The 25,501-nt window shown below is 37.6% G+C and overlaps 1 protein-coding gene across 4 annotated transcripts in view; it reads left to right on the plus strand.

Annotated features, from left to right (window-relative positions):
* The window catches only part of EPS15L1 (epidermal growth factor receptor pathway substrate 15 like 1), a 142,236-nt gene that overhangs the window by 2,235 nt on the left and 114,500 nt on the right, over window positions 1-25,501 (plus strand). For all 4 annotated transcript variants that reach the window (XM_075207366.1, XM_075207358.1, XM_075207376.1 and 1 more), the window contains exons 2-11: window positions 11,762-11,803; window positions 14,992-15,081; window positions 16,366-16,413; window positions 16,500-16,595; window positions 17,578-17,640; window positions 21,844-21,969; window positions 22,384-22,443; window positions 22,898-23,134; window positions 23,229-23,386; window positions 23,697-23,853. In XM_075207366.1, coding sequence (XP_075063467.1) covers window positions 11,762-11,803; window positions 14,992-15,081; window positions 16,366-16,413; window positions 16,500-16,595; window positions 17,578-17,640; window positions 21,844-21,969; window positions 22,384-22,443; window positions 22,898-23,134; window positions 23,229-23,386; window positions 23,697-23,853 — 1,077 coding nt within the window. The remainder of the gene's footprint in view (window positions 1-11,761; window positions 11,804-14,991; window positions 15,082-16,365; window positions 16,414-16,499; window positions 16,596-17,577; window positions 17,641-21,843; window positions 21,970-22,383; window positions 22,444-22,897; window positions 23,135-23,228; window positions 23,387-23,696; window positions 23,854-25,501) is intronic.

Here is a 25,501-nt window from a genome sequence, read left to right on the forward strand (position 1 = left end):
ACCTGTCATAATATCCCAGTCCTCATTAAAGATCTCTCCCAGATTAGTCTCCCACTTAACCTTAAGAAGGTTTAAATCCTCCGGTGACAGCTGAGGGAGAAGTACAGCATATAAGACAGATATTGCCTTGCAGGAGCCCACCCTGCACACCAGACTCTTCAAGGGGGAATCCACTAGCTGAGGCTTGTTCCCACTAAACTGGGATGCCAGGGCATGACTGAGCTGAAAATATTGAATGAAGTGGGAGATAGGGACCAAAACTCAGTCATCAGCTGGTCAAAGCATTTGAGATGGCTATTGATATATAGCTGACCAAGGGTTTGATGCCTCACTCTGTGCCATAGCACAGCCCCCTCAATGTTAGCCATTTCCTGATTATTACCATTAAATGACAAAGGAGTACTTGGAGGACTATCGTTTTTACTATTTTTGTTTTTAACTGTTTTATGGCAAAACCCTTGAATATTCAGTTAAACATTAACACACATCATTTTTAGGGAAACATAACATTTCAATATGCTGGCACATTAAACTTTTTATCAATATACTTACATATGTACATTCTTAACATCTGAAACTTGTAAATGGTACCATACAAGAGTGCCCCTTATCGCTCTTCTCTTCCCCGTGTTGATAGAAGCTCTGGCTTCTAAAATTTGTGAAAATCAATATATAGCAGGTGTGAACTTTGGCGCTTGTGAGCATAAATTTCGCTTTCCTCTCAACTATTACAAGTGTTCACGTCTTTCTTCCTTCTCTCACTGCGTTGCCTACTTATCAACCTTCATAGAGGTTTGTGTTGCGTTGAATCCCCTGAAAACTACCCTGCTTATTATTAGAGGATTGCAGCAGATATCGGCGATACTTGCTTATCTCCATAAGTGCCTTATTCATCAAGCTCCGAATTTCTGACGATGGTGTTAGCCGTTCTATCCTACGGAGAAAGCATTACAGGGTCCCTTCATTGCTCGCTCCTCCACATTGCAAATTGTATAAATGCCTTCAGAACCTGTAAGTAAAGGGACCATGATTGTGCTCACTTTACTATAAACTATTTGCTGTGAAAGACTTTTATGGGCTGTCCCGGCTAAAGAATTTTAATAAATAGCAACTTTAAATCATTTCTTATCGTGTTAAGAAACGATAATTAATGTGACTAAGATGCAATGGGTCATAAATAGACCTCTAAAGACTTTAGGGGCATATTCAATTGTCGTGGGTTTCCGCGGCGTTAAAACTACTACCGTTATTATCAGGGAGCCGCGAGCTGAAATCCAGCGAGAAAATTACTGTAATAATGGTTTTTCCACGCACTATTACCGTAATAGCGGTAATAGTCCGTGGAGCGCGAGATTTTCGGCGTTTCCGCCGGCAATTGAATATGCCCCTAAAGGTCTCGGAGATGTCTCAAATTTCAAAATGAACAATGCAAAATCAGAAGCCATTCCATGAGCTATGTCATTATAAACAATTGAACATTTAAAAATAAAGTATAAATTTAATTAGCAAGCTTCCAGATTAAAACTTTTTTTTTTTTTTTTTATCTTACAAGACACTGACTCCCTACATGCTGCTACTTTCCCTAGTTTTATAGAGTCAATAAAGTAAAAATTGAATGATTGGAACAATCTTCATATTTCATAGCAGGGAAGAATAGTAGCGTGAGTATCCTACTGAGATTGCTTATCTTTTCCGCACTCTGCCAGTTAGGGTGTCATGTGATACGCTAAAATCATTACAATAGAGATCACAAAGTTTGGTCTGGGAAGAGACCCAGAATGCAATTAAAAACTATACAAAAATATTACGTAGTCTGTCATATTTCATGACTAATATGTTAACCCATTCTAATACTTGCTTATGGGTGGATATAGAGGCTGATCTCTCGGGTTTGCTTTTCCCCTGCACACTTTTATGGATTGCTCCCAAAGTTAGGCCTTCTATGAAACAAATACCCCCAACGTTACGTTTTCCAATTTCAACTTGGGATTATGTGACACAAATACACGGCCTTCTCTCAAATTATACTGAAGTTATCCTGTTATGGGATAATCTGGCTTTTCCAGCTGGACTAATGCATAAAAAGCTTGCAAAGCTTGTCTTCCAAATATATGACATTTTTATCTGATATTGCCCTTTTAATATTTTCCCAGAATTCACAGATACCAGATTTAATGAAGTATAGTGTGGATGCATTGTGTGGGGCAGAGCATTCTCGAGAGGACTTATCTCTGCATTTTATAAATTAATTATTAACTGTGGAATCACAGCAAAATACAAGCATGATTTTATATGGTAATGGGATCTAGAGGTTGATAAATGTGCTAAAATCAGGAAAGGGTTAGTGAAAGTTCCCTATGTACAGAAACTAAAGGAATAAGGCTTTACAATGTATTTTCGGTGGTACCTCACCTGCAGCAGACTGGAGAGGTTGTGGGGAGAAGGGCACCCTGTCTCATACTTGGTGGTTCTGTCTCTGTATTGCAAAACTCTGGGACAAAGTGCACCAGTTGATAAAAGAAATCACAGTTGTTTCTTTTTCTTTGTGCCCACCATACTTCCTTTTTCATCACCCTGTCTGCGATATTCCAAAAATATTACAGCCCTAATAAATCATATATGGAAAGCTTGTTATAAATTTTGGCTTATCTGTTATATGGAATCCCTCACCAGCATTATAAATGATAAATACAATACATTTTTAGATATTTGTTTTATAAATTAACTTCATAATTGCTATAATTTACACAGCATTCATTTTTTTCTCCTACTTAGACTCCATACCCTTACCTAGTTTTATTGTTTATTTTCTTTACTAATACTTTTAGCCTTTTTTTTCCCTTCCTCACTTTAACACCCTCTTCAGTTATTAAATTAAATTGAGTTATTTTCTATGTGACTATATTATTATTTACATGTTAAATTCTGATATGTTAATAATTTTCTTCTGTCATAATTTATGTAATAATAAAATATTAACTGTAAAAACACAATAAGAAACACAAATGTAAGTTGGTAGTATAGAGCTACACTAAATGTTGAAGGGCATTAAATAAACAACATTAACTACATATAGATTACGGTATATGGATTTAGCAAAAATGCATCTTTATAGCTGTCATCCAGTCCATCTTGTGATTTATATTACAATGTAATATACTTCACCTACCTGTACCACCAGGGACTAACACGCTAGATAGACACAAGAACAACTTGCACTAAAACACATTTTCAGGATTATTTCACAGTGACCAGAGTGAGGTTCATCCAGGTGATGATGATTATGATATGAATTTATTTTCTGCATGGAGTTTGATCAGATTTTAATAAGAATCCTTATAAAGAAAGTACATGAATATTCAGATTACTATTATTACTCTTTGATTTATTCCCCTTCCCCATCTGGCGTTCATTTACGAAGTGCACTAGATCTGGGGAAGTTGGGGTATGGTGAGAACAGAGGGGTGAGGTGTTTAATGCTGGCTCCTACATTTGTCATATTCTTGTCCATCTCTGCACTACTATATTTAATTTTATTTAATAAAGCAGGGTTAAACATGATAATAGTGTTCACACTGTCTGGTGAGCCTTTTTGTTTGAAAAAATAAATGACCGAATCCACTACAAAACTATATGTGGTTTATAACTGCCCTAAGTAGACTTTAGTATGTTTTGACAGGTGACATTTAACGCCTGTCAGAAATATTGCTATAGTAAGTCTGTTCAGAATGTTTTGGGTGTGTTTTGCTAAAAGCAGAAAACCTTTAGTCATTCAGAAGATCTGTCATTTTTTACTTAAAGAAGTAAAGCCAGTATATGTTATTAATATTTGTCAAATGCTTTATATTATTAGGCTGCATACTATACATGAAATAACTGGAGTGTTTTGATCTTTACTAAAGTTTTCATGCTGTCTTTAACTCTGCTGTAGCAGATTGTCATATTAGGAGGAAGGAACAAGTCTGTCTAGCTATCAGTTTCTATGTGCATTAAATGATTCATACACAGGGGCAAGGCCAGTGATGTCATGGCAAAGCAGTTTCAGCTATGTGACCTGTGTAAAAGCCCATCAGGGGACTGTGCAAATGATGTGGGAGAAGTAGGAGCCGTCTGTAGGTAATACTATAATTTTAAGAGCTGTAGTGGAATGGGAGGGTAACGCTGAACACTGTATTTTAACTCCATAGTTCATATTTGAGTTTTGTGGATTTTACTGGTCCCTTTAAAATACATGATGGAATGCTTAACTTACAGTTAAGGAAATACACACTTTGATGTAAGGGTCACCCAGACAGTACATTGGTGTGACAATTTAAAGGCTAATTACACTCAAATTCAGTTTTGGGTGGAATATCCTTACTACGAACAACTTCCCAAAGTTTTTTTCATCACCTGCTGCTCCTCTTAGTCCTGATATCTAATAAAACAGGTCAGCAGCAGTGAGTGGAAAATGGCAGACAGTGCTGGACTCGAGCTCCAGCTGACCCAGTCTTTTTTTCAGACAGACAACGTGTTGTCCACCAACAACATGCTACCTGCAGAAGCAAGAGAAGCTGGGTTGGGGGTGCTGAAGACATTGGATGACCAGCCAAATAGCCTGAATGCTGGCCCACATATAATTAGCCTTTGTTGGCATGGGTTGTAGTTAGGATATTTCATTTTGTATTTGGTGGAATTATCTTTTTAAATAATGTAGATATATTTTTCAATGTAAAACGTTATTAATACTATAATTGACAAGACAAACGTAAGAATGTAAGAACAGACGAACATATGTCTTCTGACCTTTCAGTCCATCTTGCCATGTTTTCATGGCATCCTCATCATCTATTTATTTATGTAGCGCCACTAATTCTGCAGCGCTGTACAGAGAATTCACTTGCGTCAGTCCCTGCCCCATTGGAGCTTACAGTCTAAATTCCATAACACACAGACAGGCAGAAGGGTCAATTTGATAGCAGCCAATTAGCCTACTAGTATGTTTTTGGAGTGTGGGAGGAAACCGGAGCACCCGGAGAAAACCCACGGGGAGAACATACACACTCCTCACAGATAAGGCCAAGGTCAGGAATTTAACTCATGACCCCAGTGTTGTAAGGCAGTAGTGCTAACCACTTAGCCACCGTACTGCCCAGGCATGATTTGTTTTCCATATGAAAAACCCTAATAAAAATCTAATGAGCATAAACAAAAATTGTATGTAAAAAATACTGTTTTGAATTCTAGTGGATTGAAACATAAAACAATCTTCATTATAAATTCCCATGTAAGAGGCTTTAGTCACACATATGACTGTGGTATAAATTTGTATGTTAGACTGACTTACATTATTTCAACAATCCCGCCTTTAGCTGTCTGGAACATATTATCATGTTTCTCACAATGACCTGAATATATTTTGAGCAAAGGAAATCGTATATTGATTTAAATTATTTACTGTTATCTTTTTTGCTAAGGTATATTATGCAAATAGGTAAAGAAAACCTTCCTGTAGTGATCAGTCATGGGATGAAGGAATGAAGCATTTTTTTTTATTTTTTTTAGAGTCTAGTTTAATATTTAAGGCAGAATCATCTATGTAATATAAATTTAATGTACTTTACTCTGGCAGACTGTGTGTTTAAAAAAAAAAAATCAATTTATTCTTAATGATTAGCTGCCTAATGCAGAGCATTATGTAAGGTTGGTAATGTTCTGCTATAATCTCTTTCTGTAATTCTACTCCCAATTCAGACTCATTAGCTGTATGTATATGGTTTTTATTGGGTTTGCTTGCAGTGGGAAATCCCATGAGGGTGATTTGGTTGGACAACAGTGGGAGATGAAAAGTGGACAAAGGGAAACTGGGAGATGGCTTTTCCTTCCTGCATAGAGATGTCAACTCTAATAGCAGCTTATTATGTCCATTTCCTGAGCAGCCTACTACAGCCTATTATATATTAATAAGTGGCGATGACTACACTATCGCATGGACTGTAGCAGTAAAGTTTGTTGTTAGATTTCCACTTAGAGGAGTATTACTGTGTCTTTATATGTAAATATCAATGCATACTTTATATATGTGCTATGCTGACTACCACACCCAGACATCTCAGCTGTTTTTGTGCAGATAAAAATGACTACAATAGTACCTGTGCCAAGTTTTCTCTACATCATCAGCTGTGTCATCTGAAAACATTGGGAGCTGTGGAACCTGTTTCATTACACAATTCTAGGTTACATTTCTCCAATGCTACTAGAGTGGGATTTTGTGATTCCTCTGGGATGTAATGCCTATAATCCCTCAGTCCCATAAGGGCTTGTTCCCATGCACCACAACTGTAGCAAGAAATTCATATGAAAAATAACATTTTTAAAATGCCCTTTTTCACTGGTAATACATTAAATCAATGAAAAACAGATCCACACAAGAATTATTATTATTATTATTATCATTTATTTGTTGGGCGCCACAAGGTTTCCGCAGCGCTGTACATAGTACAAACAGTAGACCATACAGGGTTAAACAGTACAGAACGATAAACACAAAGTACCAATGCTTCAGTAACTCCGGGACAGACCTATGGAGTAAGGACAGAGCAGAAGAACAGGTATGGAGACACGAGGGAAGACGGGCCCTGCTCATACGAGCTTACATCCTAAGGGAGGGTGGACAAATCAGGTACGAGAGGGAGCTGGTGATGCCAGGGGAGAGAAGAAGGGGCCAGGGGAGAGAGGGAATGGCGAGCAGAGTAGATGAGGGTTAAGTGGATGGCTGATAAGCTATGAGGAACAGGTGAGTTTTAAGTGCACGTTTGAAGGATCACAGATTGGGAGCGAGACGGATGGAACGAGGGAGGTCATTCCAGTGCAGGGGGGCAGCTTGGGCGAAGTCTTGGATTCTGGCGTGGGAAGTGGTAATTAGAGTGGAGGAGAGGCGACGGTCATTAGCAGAGCGCAGGGATCGGACAGGAGTGTGAATGGTGAGGAGGTTAGAGATATAGGGAGCAGTAGACTGGGAGAGAGCCTTGTAAGTGGTTATGAGGAGTTTGAAGAGGATTCTGTAGGGGATGGGGAGCCAGTGTAAGGAGGCGCAGAGAGGGGAGGCAGAGGAGGAGCGGCGTGAGAGAAAGAATGTGACATGCTGTGCTGTAGTGTTCATTACATTTACACAAATGTGGGTACAGCCCCATAAAGATCAATGTGTTTTATTTTCCTGGGTTTTAAATACATGAAAATGATGAGAACTGCATGTGTCTGAATATGCCGTTTAAAGCTGACCTACCAACAACCCAATATGTGAAGAGGGTATCTCTTTATTCACCTTAATCTTGAAATGATAAAAAACGTTCCTAATTGTGCATAATCACCAATAACATTGCAGCACTGATATTCCCATGACCTTAGAAAGTAAGAAGTCTGAGATAGATAAATGATTGTAGAGTGCATGCCAGCCCATAGTTTAACTGTATTGTTTTATTCCGCTCAGACCAACTATAATGTTTTATAAATGTGTGATATGGTGGACTTTGGAAAGGAATGATCAATTTATATTTCTTGTCAACTGTGTGATCACTTAAACATTGTTCATTTCTTCAATCTTAAAATGGTATGTAGTAAAGTCACAAAAATTGTTTTAGCACTTTTTTTCTGCTTAAGGTTTATCGGTTGTTTAAAAGCTTGAAAGGGAAGTTTTTTTTCTTTGTATTAGCCTTTCATTGCACAACCATAGGCTTTATACAGCGTATGTCCGATACCCAGGCTACTAATCAGCAGAATAATTTTTATTTTATATATGTTTTCTATGACATGCCAAGTGAGTGCTATTGTCTGTCCTGTGGTTGTTTTATGATCCATTTTCTCATCATTCTCCTTCTGTTGCCAGATTGAATGTTGTAGAAGTTTTGAGTATAGTTTTGTTCATCTTTTCCCTTTTACAGTCTTTGCAGAAACTGTAATTGACTGTAATCAATTTCAGTGAAAAAGCATTGTTTTGTCAAATAAAAACTAAGTACCTTCTATGAGTATTGTTCGCCTTAAATCACATACCCACTGGCTTGTACCTAAAAAGATTGTTTTATTTTTTTTATGGTAAATGCAATAATGAGATGTGTTCTGAAAAATGGAATTTAAACACAATGCTAGTAAAATGCCAGTCCTAGGAAAAGAGTACTAGTGCTCTCAAGCCTCTCTGTTTGCTGGATTTGAAGCATGGTAGCAATCTGAGCTTTCTTTTATTTCTGTAGAAAGTAATAATATTTTTTCCTGTGCTCTCAAAATCCTTATTTACAACAGCAGGATTTGTATGTGACTGTACTGTGTGAGACCCTGTCCCAGATATGTCTGCATGCAAATGCATCTTGTTTATCAGAACCCGTTGCATTTGCACTTTAACTGATATACATCCTCAGCTCAATAGCCAACATATTTTTGCAATAATATTTTTTAACACTTAGGGGGAATTTAATTAACTCAAAGTGCTGTGGGAGCCTTGTCCAATGTACTCCTGCACGCACTTTTGTTTAATATGGTACTGAAATCCTCACTTGAGGTTTGAGCAAAAATAAGTGGAGATTTCATGCCCCCTTTATACTGTACACGATTTTATTTCTTTACTTACAGTTCAAAATGGGCAATGACTGGTTCACATTTGATAGTCCTAACTATTAAAGACCAGTTATTTAACTCTGATGGAGTGGCTTCTGCTTTGTGTTGGCAATTCAGTTCCCATTCATGTTTTCTTCCTTTCCTGTTTAGAATGCTTCACTACTCACTGGATATCGTCTTTATGGCTCGAGTAGATCAGTACTAATCTCGGTTATATTTAGTTAATAATGTTACTAAGAAAAGTCAAACAGCCTATTCAGGTTTTCCTTATATAGTGTGATACTGAGGCACATTGTTTCTTTGGACCTGTTAGTTTGCTCTCTCAACGCATAATACAGTGCTATCAATATGGCAGCTGCCATTGATATAAATGAAAGATGATCTGAAGGGAGGTAATGCACTTTACACAGATTAACTCATTCCCATATGTTTCATTAATCATTTATAGAAGACATAAAATGAAAGTGTTCTTAGGATATACTTTCTAGTGTACAGCTTTGTAACCACACTTATCAATAAAAGAGGGATGGTTGATCTGTTTTGGCAAATACTTTACCTTTAATATTACATTACGATATGTCATAAATTGTTTGAATGATCCTCCACTGGCTCGTTTTACATTTGTTTCAATACCACGGTAAAATTTATATTCTCTAATGGATGTATATGAAAGCACTCTATACACATGAAGCAGAAATGCTTTACATCCATTTGTCAGGAAATCACTATTTTTCCCTTTGCTGCACAAAGTCTAATCCCACAGGTAGAGAGGGGCAAATCTATTTGTTCGATTCTGAAATTAGAGTTAAATCACTAATTGGTCCAGATGCCAAAACACACCTGAAGATGCCAAATTCCTTCTGGGAGAATTTCCTGTAGACAGATGAGACCAAATGAAAACTTTTTCTCATCATCCCTATGTTTACAAAAAGCAAAATAAAAGGAACATCTTGCCTATAGTCAAACATGTAGGAGGTTCATTGATGTTTTGGGGTTTATGTGCTGGCACTGGATGTCTTGAATGTATGTATGTTATGAAATCATTTTTGGAGAGCAGTGTTGAACCCAGTGTCAGAAAGATGTCTCTCTGTCGAAGGTCATGAGTCTTCCAGCAGGATAATGACCCAAAACACACTTCATAAAGCACCTTGAATGGCTCAAGCAAGCCGCTGGACTGTTCTGAAGTGGCTAACAATGAGTCCATATCTAAATCCCATAGAACACCTGTGGAGAAATCTGAATACAGCAATTGAGAGAAGTCAAATTTGGGAGAACTTGAGCAGTTTGCACAAGAAGAGTGGACCTAACTGCCAGTAGAGAGGTGCAGGAAATTTATCCACGGCTATAGAAAGTAGTTGATTGCAGTCATTTTGACAAAAGGCTGTGCTACCAAATATAAGTCTAGGATGTCATTAATTTTGTGAATACAATTTCTTTTCATTGTATGATTTAAAATGATATACATTATTAAATTCAAAATGCAAAACAACAGATCCATAATATTAACAGAGAAAGCTATGCAGACCAAATACTGTTGGTAATTTGACCATATGTTTAGAGGAAATGGCAATATTTTTGTCCCTCTTCCCCTCTCCCCCCCTCCCCCCCCCCCCCCCATCTCCCCCTCTCTCTTTTCACCAGTTGAGCATCATATAAATGTCACAGTTTACATAAGTATTGTTGATGACCTTGTGTATTCCTGTATGGCCACAGACTCCTCTAATAGCTACTTCCAGCGGAATAATGTGTCATTTCACAAAGCGCAAATCGGTTCAAGCTGGTTCCAGAATCACGACATTGAGTTCAGTGTATTCCAATGGCCTTCACAGTCCTGTGGAACAGGAGATTTGCAGCATGAAAGCACAGCTGCCAAATCTGCAGAACCTGTATCATGTAAACATGGACCAGAATCTCTTAAGATTGTGTCCAGCACCATGTTGAATTCATTCCACAAAGCATTCAGGCTGTACTGTACTAGAACGGTGTGTATATATCCACTAGTCTCTACGCCTTTTATTGTACCCTTAAAACATGTATGTATGTGTGTATGTATAAGATGAGTTTTAAGGGGACAATAAAAGGCGTAGAGACTGGTGGATAGGCTAATTGGTGTGGGAGTGCATTTTAGAAGTTGGGAGCAGCACAGGAGATATAACCGGCAAGAGTGGGAAGAGTTAGTCAATGTGGTGAGGCCACGGTCATTGGCAGAGTGAAGTGGGCAAGAGGGTGCATGTGCAGACATGGAGCCAGTGTGGTGATTGACAGAGAGAGGTGACTGACTTAGAGCAGAGAGAGGGTAAAATAAGTCAGGCAGCAGCAGCTTTGAGGAAAGATTGAAGTAGGAAGAGATATGGAAGGAGGAGGTTACATTAGTCAATGTTAGAGTATTATGTATTGTTAACCGAGAGAGAGGGGGTGAATGTAAGCAATGCTTTCTGTCTTGTTCAGTTTAAGAAAGTGCTGGTATATTTAAGAGGAGATGTCTGGTTGAGACAGCTGGAGAGACTAGAGAGGAGGAATGATGGCAGATTGGGGGAGGTGAAGTAGATTGCTATATAGCATGACTTTGTTTTTATACTTAAGTCTTTATTGTACTCTGACATGAAAATCTCCCTGAATAGGTTTATATACGTGTCGTTGAGGATTAATAGTATGTTTCTGAAATCACGTGTTCCTCTTTTCTAAATCAGTGCCATTCTGTTTAACAAATCTAATGGGGTTCTATGAAAAAAGCTCACATGAAAAGAATCCCACAGGAAAATTGCTCACGGATAAAACCCCACTGACATAAATTTTCCAAGAATTAATCAGTTGGAAACCTCTGGCATTTAAGAGCGCATTTAAGCCCTCTTATACACAGGCCACGTTTGTATAGCAATAAATTAATATGCTTAATTGTTTTCTGTGGGTATTTTTCCATGTGGGCATTTTTCTGTGCGAGTTTTCTTTCATGTGGGTATTTTTCTGTGAGCAATTTTCCGTGTGAGCGATTTTCTTGTGGGAATTTATGTCAGTGGGGTTTTATCCGTGAACAATTTTCCTGCGGGTTTTTTTCATGTGAGCTTTTTTTTTTGGATGCCAGCTAATGGATACCCCAGCCATGCAATGCTGGCACAATGAATGCCATTTTTATGTGTTTTCAAGTACAGTAATGTATGTGTGTTTCTCTTTGCAGCTCTCCAGTGGCAATCCATTATATGAAACATATTACAAACAAGTAAGTGTGGTGCAATGTTATGACATGTATATGAATTCCAGTACAGTAAGTGACTGAGTTCTTCCTCACTCGTATGTTGGATTGTGGTCAGGGGAGCTGTCTCTGAATCAAGCTTGAATTTGCAGAGTATGGTCAGTTGTGTAATAGTACAGCTGCAGTTCAGTGGTCACACTGATAGTGTTTTGCTTATTCAGCTTTTAAACAGAAAATATAAACTTAAACAATAATGGTTCAGTGTATTTGTTATTGTTATTGTTTCATGCCTTAACTTTTAACAGATATACAAAGAATACATGGCTGCATCTTATTAGCCTATAACAGGGGTTCTTAATCTGTTTGGTTTGCCTCACCTGGCGAGGTGCAAAGGGGTTATTGGGGAGGTGTGACTTTCCTCTATAACATTTTTGTAATTGCCTTTTTTTTTTAGAAACAAATTTAGATACAGTCGAATCGTGATTATCTGGCTCAAAAAACTGTCGGAGGGATCCGGATAGTCAAAAATCTGTATAATCTGAGTGTTCGGTAAAATGAAGACTAAGGGCAGATTCAGTGCCCTGCGTTGTTCTTCAGAACAACACGGCCAGTGTATTATTACCATTACTACGGTAATTTCTCTGTGGATTTTTGTCGCAATTCTGTGAGCCGCGATGCTAATAATGTACAGCTATTACTGTAGTAACGGTAATAGTGTGCGGACCGCGTTGTTCTAAAGAAAATTGAATCTACTCCTAACTGACCGTTTAGTTTAATCTTGTACCAAACCCTGTGCTGGAAATTACTCTCGCAACACTTGCTTAGAACAATGGCAAGAATAGTAGAAGAGCAGTTGCATGATAACTGCACTCTGAGACCATTATTGTTAGATTACAATGCACAGTCTAAATGACTGCAACAGTGGATTTTTTTTCCCGTTTAATTTTAATCATTGCTAGCTTAGTTAACAGTTTGTCTTTCCTCTTCAATGCTGGAAGTTGTTCCATTATTAACTCTGCTGCTCTAAAAGTATATATTACAATTCTGTGCCCTAAGGAAAATGTCAATAACAAAAAAGGAAGTACAATGAAGAATATGATAAATATGGGTTCACATGCTACCTTGGCCATGTTGGAATTCTTTCCAATAATAATATGAGGCCTGCCAAACTCCAGGAACATTTCACTAAATTACACCCAGGAAGCTCTGGAAACTCGCTGGAGTCACTTAAACAAAAGAGAGCTTGATTCAAATCATCAGGTACGTTATCCAAGTTAGGTTTTGTATCTACATCTACACAAAAACCACTGCTTAAAGCCTTCCACAAAGTGGCATATCTTGCTAAGAACCAAATGCCACGCACTCTTGGTGAGACTCTAGTAAAGCCTTGTGCACTTCAAATGGTTGAAACTGTTCTTGGAGGGTAACGGAGTAACCAGATTGCTCAAATACCTCTTTCAAATGACATCATCAGGTGTAGAATTTTAGATATGTCATCTAATGTTTTGGCTCAGCTGGTGGAAGAACTCAAGAGAATAACTACCTTTTGCACTTAAATTGGGTGAAAGTACAGATGAGTCTCAATGCAGTCAACTCCTGGCCTTTGTGAGATATGGCACCTACATCAAGGAGGACTTTTTGTTCTGTGAACCTTCATTAGGTACCCGAAAAGCTTTTGATGTTTACCGGCTAGTTGATGAGTTTTTTTTTCAAAAAATTAGTTTTACTGGAAAGCAAAATTGGGTTTCATAACTACTGATGGTGTCCCGTAAATGTTGGGGAAGAAATCTGCTTTTGGTGCAGTGGGAGGCTCCACAAGTAAATGTAATCTAAAAACTTAAATCAGCCATGTATACCACTGTTCAAGCCGTAACAATTATCTCATTAAATGACACTGAGGACTTTAAGTGACTTCATAATCATACTGAAAGACAAAAAGATGTTCCTGAAGAACAAACTGTTCTTTACTGTTTCTGTGTATCTGAGGATGTTAAAATACAATTTTCATGTCAATGACGTAATTTGACCATTATTAATTGCTTTAGGTGTGAATTTTAAGTTTACTTTCGAGGGAGGTGTGAGACTAAAAAGGTTAAGAACCCCTGGCCTATAACATTTATGACTTTGTCTTCCACACATTGTGTATTAGGTATAAATGCTTCATATGGTTACTCACCACTGCATTTCTACTATTTTGGGGGAAAAAGAAATGGGAAAAGCTGCCAAAATGTGCAAGAACTGATTTACAGACTTGACAGTGAAAGGTGATGGTGAATAAACACATTTCATATATTTTAGCAAATACAGCACCTTGTAAAGGGGATATGGAATATAATTGTAAGTGAAGGTTACAGTTGCTGGACTTTCACTGTACATCATCTGGATCCTTATCACTTAGACCATTACAGGCTATGATGTATACATAGGTAATTATATGTGTTTTATACCGGCGACTGGACTGTAAAAATAATAACTTGTAAAATTGGTGATTTACAAAAGTAAATAAATACATACAAGTTCAGTTGCTGGTGTACTTATGGCCTAGGTTCAGAACATTGTGATTTTGCAGGCATTTAAACAATTTTGGGCCAAAAGCATTACCTAACACTAGAGCATTACAGTTGTGAGACTGTGACTTCAAATAATTGAAGCTCTATGAAGCACTCTTTTAGTATTAGAAGGAAACTGTGTTTCCCATTGAAATCTGTACATCTTTAAACCAGCTTGTTTACACATTTATAAAAATGCAATGTTCATTAACGCTACTGTGATACCAGCCATGAATCAATATCCATTCCATGACGAGTATAACTTGCTTTTTTGATTAATTGAGGAGTCAATGCTATGAAAATGTTTCACTTTCCCCTGTGCTTAAGGAGCAAAGACTCCATGTAGCATCAGAAATCTAGACAATAGGGTACCTTCTACATATTTTAGTGGTCCATTATTAGACATAGGAGCTTAAATAATGAAATGGCGCAATATTGCAAATGTGCTTTAACCCATAGCAAGCAATCATATTTTAACTGTAATCTTTCTAATGCAGCATAAGAAATTAAAGCAAACACCTCATTGGTTACTATGGGTTATAGCACATTTGTGCACAAAGCATGTGATATCATTTGTGCCCAATAATGTAGTAAGATTCAAGTCAAATGGGAAGACATTAGGTAGTGGACAAGCAAGTCTTACAGACTATCTTTTATATCCTACAGGTAGACCCATCTCACACTGGCAGAGTAGGACCAGCTGAAGCAGCACTCTTCCTCAAAAAGTCTGCCCTCTCAGACATCATTCTTGGGAAGGTAAGTGCTGATATGTAAGATCGTGTAAAAGACAGCACAGTGGTTTTATGATGCTCAATATTTCCTAAAAGTCTTGATTAAGAACATGGCAAACATACGACTATTGCTTGTTATACTATAATATAAGATATTTAATAATATTTTTGCTAAATCACGGATAGAAAACTATCTGTCTTTATTTATCCTTCATTCTACATGACCAAACAACATTGTAAATAAACTACAATTCCATTGTACACTAAAATTCTACACTAGTTACTTATTATTTGGTTTTCTGTTGACTATGTGGATATATTATTATTACAAAATATAATGACCAGGGAATTGGGACTAGTACAAAATAATTGTTATTAATATTTCATTAGCAATTCCTTTATCAGCTGATAGTACCCAGTCAATCTGTTTTAGTTAGCTGAGAAAATCCATTGGGCTGTTGAAATGAATAGGAGTAGAAATGCCCATAAGTAAAAAAAATGAAAACTGGCAGCATAACACTCCCACTTTGTCAACCATCCCCAGTGCTCAATAAAATCGGCACAGAATCCCACTTCTATAGGAAAAAACCATCTGTGTTGTTTCCTACTAAATAGGTCCCCCTATTTAGTAGAAAACCACTACTAAAGCCTGTCATAGTGGGAGCTGGTGCCCCATGGCACCCCACTTGGGACTTCCAGCCTTTATGCTGAAAAGTGCTGTCATTCTTCCTGTTCTCCCTGGGCTGCTGGGAGAGGTGTAATCTGGAATATTGGAACCCCTAGAATGGCAGCTTTTCCATCTTTGTGTTTCCCAGAATAATGGTAAGGATAAATAGTAAAAAAACTGTAAAGCACATAAAATGCTCACACACAATTGGTAACGTTTATTGAAATAGACACCCCAAACCCTCATTCACCAGTTTAGTAATAGAAAAAGTTATTATTCTTTACTAGTAATCCATTTGAATGTTTAACAATAACCCAGTGGGATCTTCATTAATAGTAATCCAGCCCTCCCCCCACAAAAGACGTCATGAGCTGCTGCCTAATTGTGAAGGTTTTTTGTTTTTACTGTCTTGTATCTGAGTTTCTTTTCTTGAGGCAGAATTGTAGAGAGACATGATTGGGTTTTGAAATATTTTGTGAGAATGTAACTTTGTTTAACTGTCATATACATAAATGAGTGTGTGAAATTTGTAACAATTGTAAGACTTTTTATCAGGTGACACTTTCAGCTGAACTTGTAATCAGTGAGTAGTAAGAACCATAATAATGTAATAAAAGCACAATGCACTTCTTCTTATTTTAGATTTGGGACTTGGCTGATCCAGAAGGGAAAGGTTATTTGGACAAACAGGTATTAAGTTACATAGGTTAATTGTAGATTAACTGTACTTGTGAGTAGTTGGCACTTTTGCTAATGTATTTATTACTCTCCTGTAGGGGTTTTATGTTGCTTTGCGGCTTGTGGCCTGTGCACAGAGTGGCCATGAAGTTAACCATGCCAGTTTAAATGTTCCAGTGCCACCTCCCACATTTGTAAGTTACTTTTCAAGCTAAATACTTCTATGCATTTTCTGCCACTTCCAACCCACAGTCCTCTCACCTTATATACATTTCCAACCTCCATTCACCACATTGCTTTTAATTAAGTAACATTTTTACACCCTGTATATGTTTTTTCAAACCCTTTTTCCTATATCGTTTATATTTTCAGTTCAGTTTCACAATCTAGGAGTTTCACAATTTTTATAGCTCAATTTCCTTTACATTTTATTTCAAGTCTGTAAGGGGCCCAAAAATATGACAGAGCAACATTTGTTGGGGATTATTCAGAAGTCGACCTGAACTGTTGGTAAATCTGGTTAGACAATGACCACATCAGACTTCATATATTGTTATTGCCTGATCCTACTGTGTATGTTCAGATTGAGTGTAAGGTGGCTGGATCTTTCATATTTGGCCACAGCAAACAGAGATCCAGAAGTTTGATGGTTAGGTCAAAGAGCTGGATTGCCCCAAATATAGGTACTTTAACATGGATACAGAAAGCCATGTACCCCAATAAAAGTGCTATGGATTATGTTACATGTTTGAGCATTATGAGAGAAATATTACTGTTACTGTCCTGTAAAGCCCCAGTTTCGCCACCCCACATACATTTCCTTTACTCGTACATATGTTATGCCTCATTTCCACTGCACATGTATTTTCATGCATTTTAATTTAAACACTCATTCTCTGCATACACCTTCAGTGTCCCTTCTCTTACTATTATGTTGACAATAGGACTTGCAGACTACCGTTGCTATATTTTGATGAATTTGCTTTGGAAAAGGTGGTTTATTAAAGTTTACTTAATCTGCTGCATCCAATAACACCAATAAAATGTGATTCTGTACTATTCTAACTACTGATAAATATCCTGTTTAGGATGTATTACTACTGGATGGAAGGACCTCACACTTCATGCTAATTTTTCTTTCTTTTTCTTTTTTTCTGATTTGTGTTTTGTGTTAAGAATGATACCAACAGTCCCCTCTTGATCACTCCTCCTCCTGTAGAGGGTCATTGGTCAGTTCGGGTGAGTCTTGTACAAAATATTAAAATAGGAAATATCTGTTTTCTCTTTCATTTCAGCAAAAGCTCAAGTGTCTAAAACATATATATATATTAAACTAGTGTAATGCTACAGAGTAAAGATGTCATAGTCTTGTTTTTCTTAAGCAAGAATAAGTCCAAAGCAAATTTATTTGTTGGTTCAGTGGCAAGACGGGTTCTGAATGGAAGATATTATTGTTTGTTTGTAAGGCGCCACAGTGCTCTGCAATACCAGACATTTGGACAAACAGGATATATATAAAACAGGAAAGTACAAGGTAGACAAAATGAATACAGAATTGAAAACAATGGGTATGTAAGACCCTACTCATTAAAGAGCTTACTTTGTAATTGGAAGAGGGCACAGCTGAAACGAGGAATGAGTGTGGCTCAGTTTGGAGATTGGGACAGCTGTGAGGGTGCTGTTATGTTCGTCTAATTGCTGTCCAATAACGATTGTCCACTTCCAGTGATATGGTTCCAAAGCAAAATTCAATTTATTAGCAAAAAGTAGCAGAGTAACAAGTGAGAATAAAATAAGTACAGCTGATACTTATCGCAGGCGCTCTGGATCCAGTGTACAGTCATTCAGGTCTGAAGGCTGTGGTCAAGTAGACTGCCCACTGGGTCCAGAGCTCCTGCTTATATACAGTCAGCAAATACAGTGAAATAATACAGATGATGTGGCATGCTTCCATAGGTCCAGGCTTCAGGAGGGTCCAGTGTAATGCAGGTCATTGGCCAGTTCAAACGAAAATATCCAAGGGTGGGGATCAGCTGCCCTGGAGATGCATTCCAATTTTCCCGCCAAGAATCCAGTTTAAACATTAAACATTTTTACATTACACAGACAATATCATTCTAATCATTTCTTCCCTACAATCTATAACTAACATACGCAATGTGCGTTCTGTTTGGCGATAGAACCGGACATCTGCGAATAAATCGGGGATTAGAATGATACCAGACATGATATGTCTCCTGTAACCTGAACCTTAGATTTCACTAACATGTATATAACTTATAATATCAACCCTAAACATTGCTACATTTTGACATAAATAACGATGTGATGCAACTACATTTAATATGAGCTACTTACAAATGTGCATGTTCGTGTGAATGTGTGTAAATGTGTGTAAACCTGTTGTTGCCACGTGTTGCAGCTGAATACACTCCTCCACACCGTAGCGTGCTATACGCATATTTTCGGGCAAAGACAGTCAAGTTGTTAGATATTAATTGAAATTACTTTATCCAATTAGCTGACTTCGAAAGTGCATTAGTGTGGGTTATATCAGTGAGAGTAGAGTAAGCTCTAATAAAGAGAGAGGTTTTCAGAAAGCGTCTAAAGATTTAAAGGCTGTGGTGGTAGAGTGTTTGGGAGTGGTAAGGAATTCCATATGTGGGCTGCACCACACAAGAAGTCTTGTGCACGGAAGTGAGAGGTGGTTACAAGATGCAAAGCACTAGTCATAGATAGATGTTACAGTATTTTGAGATTTGGGTTTTGTAGATAAGGGTTAGTAATTTTAATTGGGTTCTGGAGGACACTGGGAGTGTTGTGTAGTATTCTAGGGTGTGACAGATATGGAGTGACGAGAGGAAGATCAGTCTTGTTGCAGCATTTAAGATGGATTGGTGGAGGAATGATAGGTAGGAGGAGGTTGTAGTTGTTAACGTCGGAGGTGATGAGAGAAAGGATAAGAATTTGATAGCATCTTGGATAAGAAAATGGTGTATTCTGGCAAAATTTCTAAGGTGGAGACGGCAGGACTAAGAGAGAGTCTGGATGTGAGGAATAAAGTAGAGGGTGGAGTCAAGTGTGGCACCAAGGCAGCAGGCTTTAGAGAATGAGGAAATTGTGGTGCTATTGATGGTGAGGGAGACTTGAGTGCTGGTGGTGACTCTGGAGGGAAGATAAGTTCTGTTTTGGACATGTTGAGCTTTAGGTAGCATTGGGACATTTATGTTGAGATATCAGTACAGAAGGGGGGAGTTCAGAAGAGGAGAAGCAGATTTGGGTGTTTTCAGTATAAAGGGATAAGTTATAATGGATACTATAAGAAAAAAAAATCAGTATTTTCTGTTTTAAAAATTATTTTAGTGTCTGTCTTCTAGCAACTGTGAATTAATAATAATTGAAAAAAAAAAAAAGTCAATGCTTTTTGTTGTTTTAATTGATTTGAAAAATGAGCGTGTGCAGGGCCCAGTATGTAAATATAAAAAGATATGCTTGTCTACTGGCACTCTATGGCAGCTATTCAGTGCTATACACTGGTGTTCCACCTGTCACAGAAGAGAGATCATTTCAGTCACATTGCTGTTACTATGGGAGAGAACTCCTTAAATTCTATAAGCCTGGCTCCGTTTACCTATGTTTATTGTACCAAACCATTTTTTCTCTTCTGCATTTACCCATTCAAATCCATTTTGAAGGGACAATGGATGGAAGGATTAGCAGGTTTCATTGTAGCTCACTAGGTTATAATTGGGTAAGGAGGGGGAGGGAAATAATTGAGCAACAGTTAATTTTTATGTTGTTGTTTTTAATTCCTAGTACAAAGAAGAGTTAGACACCTATATATTACCACTTTATATAAGAGGCACAGAAACATTTACCTGTAAATTAATTATGCAGTCATTGTGGACAGCACACACATGTATTCAAAGACATGTAATCCAGCCTCCAGTATTTTACCAAACTGAAAACTATATTGTGTATAGTGTATTGTCACTATAGTGTTGACACAAGGAAATCCTCCAGCAGAGGGCAGTCCCATGATGTAATTTTAAATATAGTTCTGTTATGCTGGCCACACACTTTGAAATACCACAGAAAATATTGTGAAATTGGAATGAAATATCAGCGTGTGGCCAGAAAATTACTGATCCCCAATAATCTGATTTGAGGATGGTTACAGATCACAGCCATTGACCTTTGTGTGCAGTCATCTTTTTGCTATACGAACAGGCCCAGATATGCAGTGATGTATGTTACCAATTTGGCCATTGGTCTTGCTACTCTGCACTCGCACTGTACTGTAGTATCAGCCTGTGTGTGGCCAGATTAAGATTTAGTTTACACTGAATCCTTTAGTCCTGGCAAAGGGGAGTTGTATCTTCACAAGTAAACAACAGAAACAAAATACAATTTTATAAAATCTAGTAAAATATATGCCTGCATTTACAGCTCCATCACTCCTTAAAATTTAAAACAAAATACACATATTAGTTTTCAATACATATGGAAGAGCTAGCTGATATATTGATAGGTGTGCACATCTATGTAAGAGGTATAAAAAGCTGAATTTTGAAAAGGTGTATGTTTTCCCTATAAAACAGACTTATTCTGAGACAATAGAAAATATATTAAAAAATGGTTTTCTCACGAAGGGAGTGTGGAACCCTTTGGTTTAAAGTGGTTAAACCATATAGTCAGCACTGTTTTGTAGTAAAATCACACTCACACTGCCTTAGCTGTACAGTGAATATGTATATTAGTTTTACATTTGGATTATATATGTTTGTTTCCGAATAATCACATTATGTCATTGTGCATGAAACAGTAATCACCAGTCTCTAATTTCAATAGGGAATGTTATATGCTGCTCTATTAATACTATAGCTACTGTATAGTCTAAACTTCCAACACAGGAAATTTAAATTTGCACTGTACAGCTAATAAAAAGAGCAAGGAAAATATTTTAACTAAAGTTTCCCTATAGCAAATGTTATTAGGAGACATCTACCCTAAATGATAGTCTAAAGTTGGGTACACACTACAGAAGTTTCATGAAATTATTGTGCAGATCATACTATAAATTACATTTTGGTCATTTGGTTTTCTAAACGTCCTAAAATTTGCGAACAACAATGTAACAATGTCAGGCAAATGTGGAAGTGTGTATGCACTCACATCAAGCAGTGTAGGCAGATCTCTATAGAGTGTGCAGAGTCCCAATCTTTTCAGCTGGTGACAGATGAAGAATACAGATCTGAAGGTAAATTGTGTAGATGTGTACACATAATTCTGCATGCTCATCTGTACTTTCAGTCTTTGGTAAAATTGTTACAGAAATCGCATCAGTAATTTTCTGTAGTGTGTACGCAGCTTAACTTAATTTGCAATCTTGCTTGCATAAGCTTTTATTTTTTTAAATGTCATACTTATTTTCCTTACCAGATAGAAGAGAAATCCAAGTTTGACGGGATATTTGATAGCTTATTGCCAGTGAGTGGCTTACTGTCTGGAGACAAGGTGAAACCGGTACTTATTAACTCCAAACTACCTCTGGATATCTTAGGAAGGGTAAGACTGCAGTTATCAATTATTATAATATTGGAAATAAGTATTTTTTCAGGGTACAAATTAGTGACTCATCCCTAAAATAAGAATTTTTTGGAAATAGTCTTACAGCTCATGCATATATTTTATATTTTCAATAGTAATAAATAAATCCACATTTTCTTCAAGCATTGATGCAAAACCTTTTTTTTTTTTTTTTTTTTTTTAAATTAGAGCTGTAAACAATGTGGACTGTCAAATAAGCGTTTGCCCATGTGTTAAACTTGTAAGAGATATGCTACTATTTTCAGCTGGTTTAAGAAACTTTTTTTAAGAGACTTGTAACTGACGTTTACACTTTGATGTTGTTTAATTGAATGATGCGTGAGTATATATTTACAGCTAACAAATGTAATTGATGTCTTCATGTGACCATAGGTGTGGGAGCTCAGTGACATAGACAAGGATGGACACTTGGACAGGGATGAGTTTGCAGTGGTAAGTACGCTTCATTTCAAGTTAGGAATATATTTTTCTTGAAGATTGTTATTCTTGCAGTTCCTTTATATAAGCACACCAGATGAGTGTGAACTTGATTATATTCCATTCCTCTGATGTGATGCACAGATTGAATATAACATAGTATTGTCACAAGGAATCTAGGCAGATAAATAATCAAAATCACTGCATCTAGTTATCTCACCTGTGGCCTGGAAATTATTTATTGTTCCTTTTACTGTGGTAATGGTTCTCTAACACTATATTTAAAGCAATGTAGGTAATTAATGATGAAAAAAACCTTTTGTGAAACTCGCTATAGAAGCTGTAGTATAAAAAATGCATGAAAAAATAAAGTACTTAAGGCTGTGCTTTAACATTGCATACCGATTTGTTTATAGCCATATTATAGCAGTCAGAATTAAATGAGATATATCGTGTTATCTTTCTGCAGGCAATGCATCTTGTATACAGAGCTCTGGAGAAAGAACCTGTCCCATCTGTTTTACCACAATCATTGATTCCCCCATCTAAGAGAAAGAAAACGCCTACATTTCCTGGTGCTGTTCCTGTCCTTCCTGCCAGCCCCCCTCCAAAGGACAGTCTTCGTTCTACTCCATCTCACGGTAGCATGAGCAGTTTAAACAGCGCAGGCAGCTTGTCACCCAAACACTCATCCAAGCCCAGCCAGGTACCGATCAATAGAATGCTGTCCCTGTGCTTCCTTTCACATATGTATAGCAGAGAGATCCCATGACCATGTCTGTTTTCATTTTATTTTCAAGCCTGCTGTAAATTGGGTGGTTCCTCTGACAGACAAGATTCGCTATGACGACATCTTCCTTCAGACTGACTTGGACATGGATGGATATGTGAGTGGGCTGGAAGTAAAGGACATATTCATGCAGTCCGGACTCCCTCAAAATATCTTAGCGCACATATGGTGAGAAGTATGCAAGGGCATCTGTGAATCATATGCTGCAGGGAATGAAGAGGGTTTAGTGCTGTTTGTTCTGTGGGTCCCATTTACCTTCAATAGCATTTACTTTGGTATCTCCATTATGTTCTGAGCTGAAAGAATAAGTAATACAAATAAATAATGATTTAAAGCAAAATTAATATTATAATGTGTGTGTGGTCCAAATTGGAATTATTAGCAAGAGCTTCCCAAATATTATCAGTGTATTTGTTTGGTAAAATAACAAAATAAAAAAAGAAGTATGTGAGAAAAACTGAGAAGTCATCTTCCTTAGGGCTCTGGCTGACACGAGGCAAATGGGAAAGTTAAACAAGGACCAGTTTGCTCTGGCAATGTACCTCATACAGCAGAAAGTCAGCAAAGGAATCGATCCCCCACAGGTTTTGTCTCCTGATATGATCCCTCCAGCTGAGCGCAACACCCCCATACAGGTAAGCAATCAGTACCAGCGATATTGCACATCATAATAAAATACTGTAAATGACTACATAATCATTACACAGTTCGTTCTTTTTGGCACAGTTTTATAGATAATATTCTTTAATGGACTAATATGTGACACTTATTCCCCTGGGAAAACAGTCTATGTCCCTAAAGACTGTTGTTCATCCCTTTTTAAGAGAGGTTTTTTTTTTGGGATGGTACTTATATTCCTTGGCCAGTACCTGGGGATGGGGGAGTTTCACTGTTGAAGAAATCTATCCACCATCGTTTATCAAATTTAGTAGATGCAATAAAGGGTTTACTATTTCTAATGTTATAACCCACCCAGAGGTGGAAGTGTTGAGCAACCATGTGTATCTGAACATAATACAGTACTGATAGTAGGTAAATGTAGAAATAAAGGGTATGTCTATCAGTTGTTTAGCACAATATTTGCAGATCTTTGTATGCATCTGGCAAATATTGGGATACACATCGAGTAACATAGCATTGTAGACTGTACACACCTTGCTACTGCAGTCCACTTTGCCACTGTACTTTTTTCATTGACACATTGTAATTTTCCCTACAGAAAGGTGGAGTCTGTCTAAAATAAAAACTTAGGGGGTATATTTACTAAACTGCGGGTTTGAAAAAGTGGAGCAACCAATCAGATTCTAGTAATCATTTATTTAGTAAATTCTACAAAATGACGGCTAAATGTTTGGTTGCTATAGGTTGATGACTTGAGGTAGGAACCCCAAGATTAGGAATACTATACAAAATTTAGTAGACAGCTCAAAGTACCTTCACAGTATTGTCTACCCAGCTGAAGTACAACATTAGACCAATTTGTATCATTACAGTACACCAGAATAATTTTACCAGCGACCTTGACCATACCAGTTGTTTCCTCCACTTTATAACAATGACCCCTTGAATTGGCCATAGTGCACCAGCAGCATTATACCAGTGGACACCCATACTAACTTTTATTCCTGCAGTATAGTGGCACCTGCAGATACCCCTAGAGACTTGTCTGTGCCACTATTTGCCAGTTACGGCCCACAAAGTATATCGGTGCCTGCACATACCAAACATCGTCCCCACAGCACTAGTGATGCCACATTCCACCCTGTGCCATGTAGCTGCACCATTGCCTCCGCATACTAGCTAGTAACCCCTAAAGCATGTCTGCATCAGTGTCCTCATATGAAAGACTGCACTCCACAGAATTTCAGCACCAGATGCTTCAAATGCAAGTCTGTGACCCCCTCAGTTTGCCAGTGCTCCCAGAGTATACCAGTCCATGCCCCGACAGTATACCATTTGGTGCCCCTATATACTAGATAACGCCTCCAGAGTAACCCTTTGCCCACATCCACAATATGCTAGCCACTATCCACACAGTGTGTTTCATAAGCCATCATTCATATTATATCCTGCAGTATGTATCTGGCAGCCGTACATAGCCGCTGTCAGCACGAAGGAAATCTAGTCAATAAGAGCGGATCAGTGAACAACGCATTGAGTTTATTCATGTGGCCCGCGTGTATAAACTAACTTTTCTCTTTCCTACCATTGGGGGACACTGCGGGACATTGGAGTATAGTAGGTGGGACTAGGAGTTTAGGCACTTATCAACTTGTTTGTTCC

This window comes from Mixophyes fleayi, chromosome 1 (assembly GCF_038048845.1).
Source record: "Mixophyes fleayi isolate aMixFle1 chromosome 1, aMixFle1.hap1, whole genome shotgun sequence".
Lineage (NCBI taxonomy): Eukaryota > Metazoa > Chordata > Amphibia > Anura > Limnodynastidae > Mixophyes > Mixophyes fleayi.